Source organism: Schistocerca serialis, chromosome 10 (assembly GCF_023864345.2).
Source record: "Schistocerca serialis cubense isolate TAMUIC-IGC-003099 chromosome 10, iqSchSeri2.2, whole genome shotgun sequence".
Taxonomy (NCBI): Eukaryota; Metazoa; Arthropoda; class Insecta; order Orthoptera; family Acrididae; genus Schistocerca; species Schistocerca serialis.
The window spans coordinates 63,174,880-63,187,538 of NC_064647.1; the positions used below are offsets into that span (position 1 = coordinate 63,174,880).

A 12,659-nucleotide genomic window follows, 5' to 3' on the forward strand; every position below is an offset into this window, starting at 1 on the left:
TGAGTAGTCCCCGCCCGGAGATCCGAAATGGGGACTATTTTACCTCCGGAATATTTTACCCAAGAGGACGCCATCATCATTTAATCATACAGTAAAGCTGCATGTCCTCGGGAAATATTACGGCTGTAGTTTCCCCTTGCTTTCAGCCGTTCGCAGTACCAGCACAGCAAGGCCGTTTTGGTTAATGTTACAAGGCCAGATCAGTCAATCATCCAGACTGTTGCCCCTGCAACTACTGAAAAGGCTGCTGCCCCTCTTCAGGAACCACATGTTTGTCTGGCCTCTCAACAGATACCCCTCCGTTGTGGTTGCACCTACGGTACGGCCATCTGTATCGCTGAGGCACGCAAGCCTCCCCACCAACGGCAAGGTCCATGGTTCATGGGGGAAGTAGGACGTCAAATGGGGCCATCTTGGAGCAGGAGAGGCACCGCAGGACATTTTAATCGCCACTTTCTATGCTTTTACAAATAAATTCATTAAACTTTGTCAGCACGACTAGGAAGGATTGAGGATTCACACTCATATCAGTGGAAATTAAAAAAACATAACAAAAGAAATTTTTTTACATGTGAAATTTCATCATTTTATCATTGGCTGCATTTGTTGCTATAGCTACCCTTTTGTTCATAAGTAAGAGAGATTCTTCGATGAATTTTGCACAGCATACAAACAATACTTACAGGTGTTTGTTACATTTTAAATTTCATGTTTAGAAAAAACTCGAATTTTACAGTTAATGATTTAAATTTTTACGACAGCTTTTAATAGATTTGGAAAATTGTAGAGTTTGTATGCTGTGCAGAATTCATCGAAGAATCTCTCTTATTTATGAAGGAAAGAGTACTTATAGCAACAAATGCAGCCAGTAGTAAGTGATAAATGATGAGATTTCGCATTTTAAAAAAAATTTTTGTTATGTTTTTGAATTTCCACTGCTTTGAGTGTGAATCCTAAATCCTTCCTGGTCATGCTGACGAAATTTTACGAATTTATTTGTAAAAATTATGTTGTTGTTGTTGTTGTGGTCTTCAGTCCTGAGACTGGTTTGATGCAGCTCTCCATGCCACTCTATCCTGTGCAAGCTTTTTCATCTCCCAGTACCTACTGCAACCTACATCCTTCTGAATCTGCTTAATGTATTCATCTCTTGGTCTCCCTCTACGATTTTTACCCTCCACGCTGCCCTCCAATACTAAATTGGTGATCCCTTGATCCCTCAGAACATGTCCTACCAACCGATCCCTTCTTCTGGTCAAGTTGTGCCACAAACTTCTCTTCTCCCCAATCCTATTCAATACTTCCTCATTAGTTATGTGATCTATCCATCTAATCTTCAGCATTCTTCTGTAGCACCACATTTCGAAAGCTTCTATTCTCTTCTTGTCCAAACTATTTATCGTCCATGTTTCACTTCCATACATGGCTACACTCCATACGAATACTTTCAGAAATGACTTCCTGACACTTAAATCAATACTGGATGTTAACAAATTTCTCTTCTTCAGAAACGCTTTCCTTGCCATTGCCAGCCTACATTTTATATCCTCTCTACTTCGACCATCATCAGTTATTTTGCTCCCCAAATAGCAAAACTCCTTTACTACTTTAAGTGCCTCATTTCCTAATCTAATTCCCTCAGCATCACCCGACTTAATTAGACTACATTCCATTACCCTTGTTTTGCTTTTGTTGATGTTCATCTTATATCCTCCTTTCAAGACACTGTCCATTCCATTTAACTGCCCTTCCAAGTCCTTTGCTGTCTCTGACAGAATTACAATGTCATCGGCGAACCTCAAAGTTTTTATTTCTTCTCCATGAATTTTAATACCTACTCCGAATTTTTCTTTTGTTTCCTTTACTGCTTGCTCAATATACAGATTGAACAACATCGGGGAGAGGCTACAACCCTGTCTTACTCCCTTCCCCACCACTGCTTCCCTTTCATGTCCCTCGACTCTTACAACTGCCATCGGGTTTCTGTACAAATTGTAAATAGCCTTTCGCTCCCTGTATTTTACCCCTGCCACCTTCAGAATTTGAAAGAGAGTATTCCAGTCAACATTGTCAAAAGCTTTCTCTAAGTCTACAAATGCTAGAAACGTAGGTTTGCCTTTCCTTAATCTTTCTTCTAAGATAAGTCGTAAGGTCAGTATTGCCTCACGTGTTCCAGTGTTTCTACGGAATCCAAACTGATCTTCCCCGAGGTTGGCTTCTACTAGTTTTTCCATTCGTCTGTAAAGAATTCGTGTTAGTATTTTGCAGCTGTGACTTATTAAGCTGATAGTTCGGTAATTTTCACATCTGTCAACACCTGCTTTCTTTGGGATTGGAATTATTATATTCTTCTTGAAGTCTGAGGGTATTTCGCCTGTCTCATACATCTTGCTCACCAGATGGTAGAGTTTTGTCAGGACTGGCTCTCCCACCGCCGTCAGTAGTTCCAATGGAATATTGTCTACTCCGGGGGCCTTGTTTCGACTCAGGTCTTTCAGTGCTCTGTCAAACTCTTCACGCAGTATCGTATATCCCATTTCATCTTCATCTACATCCTCTTCCATTTCCATAATATTGTCCTCAAGTACATCGTCCTTGTATAGACCCTCTATATACTCCTTCCACCTTTCTGCTTTCCCTTCTTTGCTTAGAACTGGGTTCTAAGTATAGACAGTGGAAATTAAAATGTCGTGTGGTGCCTCTCCCGCTCCAAGTCGGCCCGTTTGACGTCCAACCCCCCCCCCCCCCCCCCCGCCCTTAAGGCGCACAATTACTCGTTACAAGCGCCATTCACAAATGGAACGGGAAGGCAGAAAGGGATGAATGGTGGACGACAGATACCGTTCTCCAGACACTGTGGGATGGTTTGTGAAGTATAGACATAGATGTCTATATGAGTTCTGTTAAACTGATATATATATATATATATATATATATATATATATATATATATATATATATATATTCGTTCGTAGCGTTATTTAAGGATGTGTGGTCGGACTCTGTGGCCGAGCGGTTCTAGGTGCATCAATCCGCACCCGCGTTAGTGCTACGGTCGCAGGTTCGAATCCTGCCTCAGGCGTGGATGTATGTGAAGTCCTTATGTTAGTTAGATTTAAGTAGTTCTAAGTATAGGGGACTGATGACCTCAGATGTTAAGTCCCATAGTGCTTACAGCCATTTGAACAATTTGAGGGATGTGTGTGTTGAGAGCTAGACGGCAGTTAAATGGCGAGTTTATTTCGTCGCAAATATGCTAGAGTCGCTGACATTGTGCTTTTCTTTGTCACAGTTACTGCGTGCGGCGGCTACTGTGAATGCGGTATAGTCGCTGGAAACTGCCTATCCCAGGGAATGGAAACCAGGGGCCATGAGGTAAGCTTAATATGGTGGTATGAGGCGAATAATTATTATGTAGGTATAACCTGTAGGGAAAGAAGGACAGTAAACAATATTTACAAAAACCAAGAGAGTCACAACAAGAATGGCTCACGAGGAACTAATTGCTCGCGTTGGAAATTACTGTTCAATCTGTACATAGAAGTAGCAATTATAAGAGTTCGGGAGTGGGGTTTCAATTCAAGGTGAAAATATATCATATTTTAGGATCACCGGTAGTATAACTATCCCCAGTGGAAGTGAGGAAGCATCGCAGGACCTGTTGAATGGAATGAAAGTTCTAATCAGCACAGTAGATGGAGTGAGAGTAAACAGACGAAAGCAATGCGAATTATCAGAAATGTCGCTAGTGATAGTCTTAACGCCAGGGCCACGAAGCAGACGAAGTACAGGAATCTTGCAACCTTCGAAGCAACATAACATGTCACGGGTGAATCGAGGAGGACACAGAAAGCAGACTAGCGTAGGCAAAGGGGGTACTCGTGGCCAAAAAAATTTACCATTATCAAATATCGGTGTTAAACTGAGCGATAAATTTCGGAGAATGTGTGAGGGTTCCGACCAGGACGGTCAACAGTAGATCACATCTTCAGTCTCCGGCAGCTCATTGAGAAACTGCGTGAATATGGTAAAGATTTACATATTTCATTAGTTGATTTTAAGAAGGCCTATGATTGTATACATCGCAAGAGCCTGCTCAGCTGTTCTGTTTAAGGGAGTTTGGCATGGCAGAGAAACTCATCAATCTGATAAAGATCTGCCTTAGCGAAACACGTGAAAGGTGAAGATGGGAAATCGTGTAACTTAGGAATTTGAAATTGTGACAGGACTCAGGCAAGGAGATGGGTTGTCCCCCATCCTGTTCAACTTTGCTCTCGAGAAGATCGTACTCGAAACCTTTCAAGAGAATGGAGGGATTTAAATCGAAGGAAAGAGACTGGCCTATTTAGCCTATGCAGGCGACATCTGTTTACTCTCTAGGTCTGAAGAGGAGTTGGAGCAAATGGCCAGAGCAGTAAAGGAGGCTGCCAGCAAAATTTGGGTTAAACGTAAACGAAGCCAAGACAGAATACAGCGTTATGACGCGTGGTCAAAGTCAGACTGCTGGTCATCTACAATCACTGCAGGTTGGGGAGCAGTCCTACAAGAGAGTGCATGAATTCAAATACCTAGGGCTACTTTTCACTGAGAACTCGTCATGTGAAGCAGAGAACAATGCCAGAATAAAAGCAGGAAACCGATCTTACCACAGCCTAGCACAACTGCTTCGGTACAGATACCTCTCCAGACAGTTCAAGATTTGACTGTACAAAACCCTGATGCAGACCGTTGTTCTGTATGGCTGTGAGACATGGAGTATCCGGAAACAGTACTTCCATAAGCTCCTCGTTTTTGAGAGAGAAGTGCTTCGGAAAATACTCGGTCCGGTTCTGGATGCAGACACAGGGGAATAGAGGATCAGACACAACCAAGAGCTTGAAGACATATACCAGCAGCCCAACATATCAGAAATTGTGAAAGCCAAAAGAATGCAGTCGGTCGGCCATGTGGCCCGGATGGAAGATCACAGACGGCATCGAAAGCTCCTGGATTTCATACCTACAGGAAAGAGACCCCCAGGGAGAGACCCCCAGAGAAACCCAAGAAGCATTGGAGGGACGGCCTCCATGAAGATTTAAACCAAGCATCAATAGAACTGGACGGATGGGGGGGTAGCAGCAATGGACTGAATACAATAGAAACTTGTAGCAGTGTGCAGTCCACTGGGCCTGATCACGTAGAAGAAGAAGAAGAAGGAGAAGAAGAAGAAGTGAGAAAATCGAAAAAAGGAGAATTGAAGCGTTAGAGATATGGTGCTATAGAAGCATGCTGTAAGTCAGGTGGACTGGTAACTTAAGAAATGAAGTTCTCAGCAGAATTTCCCACAAGAGATACAAGTGGAAGAAGGGACAGGATGACAGGACATGTGTTAAGGCATCAGGGAATGACTTCCATGGCACTAGAGGAAACTGCAGAATGTAAAAATTTGTACAGGAAAGCAGAGATTGGAATACATACAAAAAATAATTCAGGATATTGGGTGCAGACGCTACTCAGAGATGAAGAGATTGGCACAGGAGAGCGACTCGTCGCTCCCCACGTAAAACTCTCCAGGAGGCTGCAGACAGAATACGTTCCACAGCCTCAGTACATGTCGATTTCCAACCTCTTTGAGATCCATTTCGAGAAGACAGATTCCGTTGGATCGCATCTCATAATAAGCTGAGCTCATCCACCTGTATTCCGTAGTTGTGTTCATAAAAGGCGCTTCACTATCAGCAAATTCATGTATCCTCAATTCCCTTGTTTATACAGTATTCGCCATTAAAATTGCTACACCACGAAGATGACGTGCTACAGACGCGAAATTTAACCGACACGAAGAAGATGCTGTGATATGCAAATGATTAGCTTTTCAAAGCATTCACACAAGATTGGCGCCGGTGCTGACATCAGGCAAGTTTCAAACCGATTTCTCATACACAAACAGCACTTTACCGGCGTTGCCTGATGAAACGTTGTTGTGATCCCTCGTGTAAGGAGGAAAAATGCGTACCATCACGTTTCCGACTTTGATAAAGGCCGGATTGTAGCCTATCCCGATTGCGGTTTATCGTATAGCGACATTGCTGCACGCGTTGGTCGAGATCCAATGACTGTTAGCAGAATATGGAATCGGTGGGTTCAGGAGGGTAATACGGAACGCCTTGCTGGTTCGCAACGGCCTCGTATCACTAGCAGTCGAGATGACAGGCATCTTATCCGCATGGCTGTAACGGATCGATTCCTGAGTCAACAGATGGGGACGTTTGCAAGACAACAACCATCTGCACGAATAGTTCGACGACGTTTGCAACAGCATGGACTATCATCTCGGAGGCCATGGCTGCAGTTATCCTTGACGCTGCATCACAGACAGGAGCACCTGCGATGGTGTACTCAACAACGAACCTGGGTGCTCGAATGGCTAAACGTCATTTTTTCGGATGAATCCAGGTTCTGTTTACAGCATCATGATGGTCGTATCCGTGTTTGGTGACATCGCGGTGAATACACATTGGAAGGGTGTATTAGTCATCGCCATACTGGCGTATCACCCGGCGTGATGGTATGGGGTGCCATTGGTTACACGTCTCGGTCACCTCTTGTTCGCATTGACGGCAATTTGAACAGTAGACGCTACATTTCAGATGTGTTACGACCCGTGGCTCTACCCTTCGTTCGATCCCTGCGAAACCCTACATTTGAGCAGGATGATGCACGACCGCATGTTGCAGGTCCTGTACGGGCCTTTCTGGATACAGAAAATGTTCGACTGCTGCCCTGGCCACCACATTCTCCAGATCTCTCACCAACTGAAACCGTCTGGTCAATGGTGGCCGAGCAACTGGCTCGTCATAATACGCCAGTCACTACTTTTGATGAACTGTGGTATCGTGTTGAAGCTGCTTGGGCAGCTGTACCTGTACACGCCATCCAAGCTCTGTTTGACTCATTGACCAGGCGTATCAAGGCCGTTATTACGGCCAGAGGAGGTTGTTCTGGGTACTGATTACTCAGGATCTATGCACCCAAATTGTGTGAAAATGTAATCACATGTCATTTCTAGTATAATATATTTGTCCAATAAATATCCGTTTATCATCTGCATTTCTTCTTGGTATAGCAATTTTAATGGCCAGTAGTGTAACACTTCAACTATTTTATTGGAGAAACGGGAAGATCCCCGTAACCACTGCTGTGAAGTTCTTACTCTCAATAATCCTCCGCTATCATAACTGTGATCACGCCCTGTTGTTAAATCGCCGTCGATTTCGTCTATTACTTGACCTATTATCACTGACATCTTACTCCATCCACCAACTAACGATTTCATCAATCCTAAGTCTGATTTCATCAGACTTTTTCATCAGGCTTAGGCTCGTTAAACCTCACACGTTCCTGCACACACTTTTTGTACTACACTGGAAAAAGAAGAAGAAGAAACAGCTTCGTAGTTCACGAGGAGCGCTTTTGGAGACCCCAACACGTGTCAGTAACACGTGCCAACAATAAACAAAGAAGGTAATAATGCAACTTACAACAAAACAATGTAGGGTAGGTGATTAAAAGAGGATAGGGAGGGTATACACGGTGATTCACGAAGATATGCAAATATCTTAATATGTTATTCTGCAAGTAAAACTGAAGAAAAAAATTCATATGAACGTAGATCCAAAAATGTTTAGTTGCGGAGTTAGGGCTAGTAAGATTTTGTCTGCAATTTTAGCAAGTTCGCTAGTATGCAGCCATCAAAAAACTGTACGAGGTTAAAGTAAAGCACAATTTCCGTTTATTTTGTTGTTATTGGTCTCGTGAATCAGTGATGCGCAACTTCCAGCAGTGATTTAGCATAAATGTGTCGTGTGGTATAATCAACACACTCTTTATTGGACCATTCATTTTCCCAGGACGTCTAACTGGCGAGACGTACTTACAATTCCTTCAAGAATAAATGCCCATTTGCTCGAAGATGTTCCACTTGCTACGCAATTGCAAATGTATTCTCAACATGACGGCGTGCATCTGCATTTCACCAACGCCGTTTCTATCGTACACATTTAAATGAACATTTTCCCCAGAAGTGGTTTGGTCGTGGTGCTACACGTCTGTGGCCACCCAGATCACCCGATTTAACACCAATGGATTTTTGTGTATGGGGATGGATGGAAGATATATTTTATAAGGACAAAGTCAATAAAGTTGAAGCATTACTTGCACGCATTATGAATGCGATAGACGAAATTAAGAACAACCCTGAAACTGAAACAAGCAACAAAATCTGTTCATACAAGTGCAGCTAAATGCATTGAACTCGGTGGAGACATTTTTTAAGATTTACTGTGAGTGTATTGTGAAATCGTGTCTTCACTCTATAACTTCCTTAACACTGAGCTTTGTTTTTTCCGGTCTAACATGAAATCACGTATGCTATAGTATTATTAAAAGTAGATTATCTGACACATCCATACAGTTTCAGTTAACGTTATTACCATCATTTTTATAAAATTAATTTCTCTACAACTTCTGTTGAAAACTTCGTTCAATTGTCTTGAATTTAAAAAGCAAATTGGGTCAAGTAGTTAATAAATTAAAAATTTTACGAAATTACATCTTTGCTTCTCTGGATGTTCTGGGAAACTACTGAAGGTACACGTCTGGGACATGTTTTATTAGATTCGCCAGACCAACAACAACAAAATAAATGGAAATAGTGCTTTAAGCTTATACAGTTTTGCGATGGCTTCATATTAGTGAAGTTGCTAAATTCCAGGCAAAATCTTTTATTAGCCGTAACTCCATAACTAAGCATTTGGGGACCTGTGTTTATATGAACTTTTTTCTTTAGTTTTATTTATATAATAACATATTAAAATATTTGCGAATCTTCGTGAATCATCCTGTATAAGCATTCCACCGGGACTGACCCCAGAGAGTGAGTACGAAAATTTTCACTAGGTCTGAGACACTGCACCTCGTGAGTTAAGGGATACTGAGAAAGCTGATAAATACAGTGAAGAAGATTGATATGGACAGGGATCGATAATCCAGTCAGTTTTGTGTAGTGCAAAAAAGTAACTAATATGTTACATCAGAAGCAACTTGTATGACTACAAGGGGAAATGTTAAATGAAATCATCTTCTTTTTACAAAAGGAACAGAGAACTCAATAAAACTATATTACAACCATCCCCCCCTCCCCCTGCTGTCTTGGAGCACTATAAATTACATGAATCCTGTGGACGTGAGATCTCTGAAACATGGAAGGAGGTCAAGAATGCAAATTTTCTGGAAGTGAATTGTAATGAAATGATTTCACTTTATGTATAGTTATACTGAAATTCCAGAGTGCTAACATAATTACATCATACGCCACAGGCATCCGAAATCAAGAGAGAGGGAGGAATAAGGGACAAGATTCCCCATTCCTTCAGTGTGAGGGTATAGATTATCTAGTCGTTACAAAATTCTCATGTTTTTCTAGCATCGATTCCCTGTAGATATTGCATTGCGAGCACGATAGAAACATTAGAGATTAAGCAGTCTCTGTTTCTCATCAGTCTAGGATCTGTTCCATGTACGACAGTTAGAGGAAATATAGAAGAAGCGTTTTTCGTCACAGGTTCATTTAGTAAGCTCGAAAGTGTCACGGATATGCCCAACCAACACTGATGGAATGCGCTAGATCTATGACGTCGAGTGTCACGGTGTAGTTTACTGCTAAAATTCTGAGAACGTGGCCTGAAAGTAGACGAGAGTCACCAAACTTATTGCTTACTCCCATGTACAATGATGTTCAAAATCAAAGCAACAAACGTAAATTTTGCAAGGCTGTGTTTATTACGCCACAAAACATTATAAACAGGTGATAGTAAAGTAGAAACAATGTAAACAATACAGAAAGTAAACAACTGTAATATGCGTAACGGTAGACAAAAATGTTTTTCGTTTTTTACTACTTAATGGACTGCGCACACATTCCTACAACTGGTTAATGTGCTCAGTATGGTGTGTGACCACCTCTGGCAGCAATACGAGTACAGGTCTGACAACGACGGGACATGCTGTGAATGATGTGGCCAGTCTCATATTGAGGCCATAACGCCCATTACTCCTGCAGAGCTGCTCGCAACTCTTGGAGAGTGGTTGGTGGATGCTGATGTGATGCAACGTGTCTCCCTAGTGCTCCCCAGACATGCTCTATGGGATGTAAATCGGGGGAGCGAGCAGGCCATGCCATGTGTGCAATATATTCCGTTTCCAAGGAAACATCAACCGCTCTTGCTTTGTGAGGTCGATCGTTATCGCCCATCAATACGAAGTCTGGGCCCGCACCACAACAACCCCACAAGTGGTCCAAAGATCTCGTCACGACACCTGACAGCAGTTATACCTTGCCAATTGACCCATACAATTTTGTGAGGAGGTGTTCATGTGATCAACGAAGTCAGTACCCACGACATTTGGCATCATCCTCGATATCGGTCTCTTTCCACAACGTTTGGGTTCCGGAAAACTGTCCCATGTTCCATCCAGGTGCGAATGTGTCGAGAATCACTCTCCAGACCACATCGGGCTCATCTGTGAAAAGAACATTAGCCAATTGTTCGACCTTCCAATGGCATGTTGACGACTACAATCTAGACGATCCCTTCTGCGAAGACGCATCAGAGGTACATGTAGACCTCCAACAATAGAAGCCACTCTGCTGTAGCCTTCTGTACACCTTTTGTTTCGATGCAATACGTCCAGTGGATGCTGCAACGTGAGATTCCAGGTGCCATGCAGCACTATTGTGTCCTTACATCCAAACAACTTTCCTCTCTTTCTGATATCACTCGCGATCAGCCCTGCCCTGGTCTCTTAGGTGCCGTTTCGGTCTCTGTAAATTGTTGCCACATCCGAGAAATAACAGAACAATTCATATTAAGCCATCGGGCTAGATCAGTTTGTGGCTGTCCTGCTTCCATTCTTCTTATGGCCCACCACTGCACTGAGTCCGGCGGGCATCATCTTTTTACCACAGTACACTGCCAGTGACTGTGCATGCAGAGACTGTGGACGTGAGACTACTCGCCAAACTCTACCCCTTTTGGTAGGTGCCATGACGTCATCACACATGTGCTAGTCCGTTGACTGAAATGCCATTTTTCGTGCAGAACACGATTGTACGGACATCCGTTGACAATTTGTATGATTATATGGTGAATTAGATACAAGACGGGGAAAAAGCAATTCGTTGCTTTAATTTTGGACACCAGTGAATATTTTAAGGGAAAGCCCATGAAGGTAAAATCACAGAGATACCGAGTTCATACGGTGGTGTATCAACAATCATTCTTGCCAACAGGAAAATGGAATGTGATAGTGATACACAAAGTACCCTCCACCACACACCATAAAGTGGCTTGCGGACGTGGAAGTATTTGCGCCAGTTCTTGGTAAACATATTCCTATTTCACAAACAACTAGTGTAAACCACGAACAGTACAGTAGCACCAAAAATTACAGCTACAAAGACTTCAAGGGTTTAATATTATTACACAAAGGCATTGTTTACAAGGGCCCACATGCGTTCAACAACTGACTCGAAGGCATTAAATGTCTTGTGGATAATGTGATGAAGGGTAAGACTGAATTACAGACAGTTCTATTTGACAACTTCATCTATTCCAGTGATAATTCCCCTCATTCTCAACTTAATATTTTCTTTTTTAATTATTATTAGCACTGTAGTCCAATAATAGCTCACAATGTTAAGTTATTTAATCGTGTTGTACTAAAATAAAAATCATCACTGATTTCACTGCACCTCTCGGAGACTCCTATCTGCAATGTTCTATTTAATTGTGAAATAAGCAGCTTTATTTTTCTCCACTATAGTTACAGCATGTTTCTATTTTCTGTTTCTGTTCATGCTACAACCATGAAAAACCTCACCAGATCACCAGTTTTTCTAAGCCTCTGTTTCTTTCAGAAATGATGTTGCAGTGTCTCCTCAAGACATGTAGTCTTGTTACTTGGTGACTACTGCAGACAAATATTTAATATGTTTTTCATTAGTATGTTAATAATATTGGAAGTGAGTAGACCCAAGCTTATAAAGGCGAACAGGATATGTTATGAATAAATTTGTTTGTGTTCTTTCAGACAATATATGGCTGGCTTGGAAAAATCGTTGACAAGATGGACCTCTAGATCAGGACAGAGTGAAGAAGTATGATGTTGATAATTTCCATCTACTGTTGTAGTTCAGACGCTAATAAAAAATAAAAGTGCTGATAATTGGCTAATTGTTTTATTTAGCAACTTATCCCATCAGTCCAAGAAGTTTTGAGGCTGAATTAGTAAAAAATAGATGAACACTAAAATGGTGGTTTTTTTATACTTCAGGTATTCTACATATACTCTTCCCACATGAGTATATAATCTCCCCTTATATATACTATTAATATTTCATTTATGCATTTTTACTGAACAATACTACTTTTGCAACATATGTTATACTATTACTTATCTTGTAAATGGCATCAGCTAAAGTGGTTGGTGTCCATTAAATATCTTGATTAAAGTATGAGTTGTCCAGATTTTTAGTATATTAAGACTGAAGCATAATGTTGACATTTAGTTTTGACCCTTTTTATTTTTATCTTCACTTATCTCAAGATTTTCGCAAACAT

At 41.7% G+C, this 12,659-nt stretch overlaps 1 protein-coding gene across 1 annotated transcript in view; it reads left to right on the top strand.

Annotated features, from left to right (window-relative positions):
• The window catches only part of LOC126425067 (uncharacterized), a 100,779-nt gene extending 88,512 nt beyond the window's left edge, over positions 1-12,267 (top strand). Inside the window, exons 6-7 of the mRNA XM_050087977.1 lie at positions 3,293-3,375; positions 12,130-12,267. Of these exons, the coding sequence (XP_049943934.1) occupies positions 3,293-3,375; positions 12,130-12,177 (131 nt within the window). The 3' untranslated portion in view covers positions 12,178-12,267. The remainder of the gene's footprint in view (positions 1-3,292; positions 3,376-12,129) is intronic.
• The last annotated feature ends 392 nt before the right edge of the window (positions 12,268-12,659 follow it).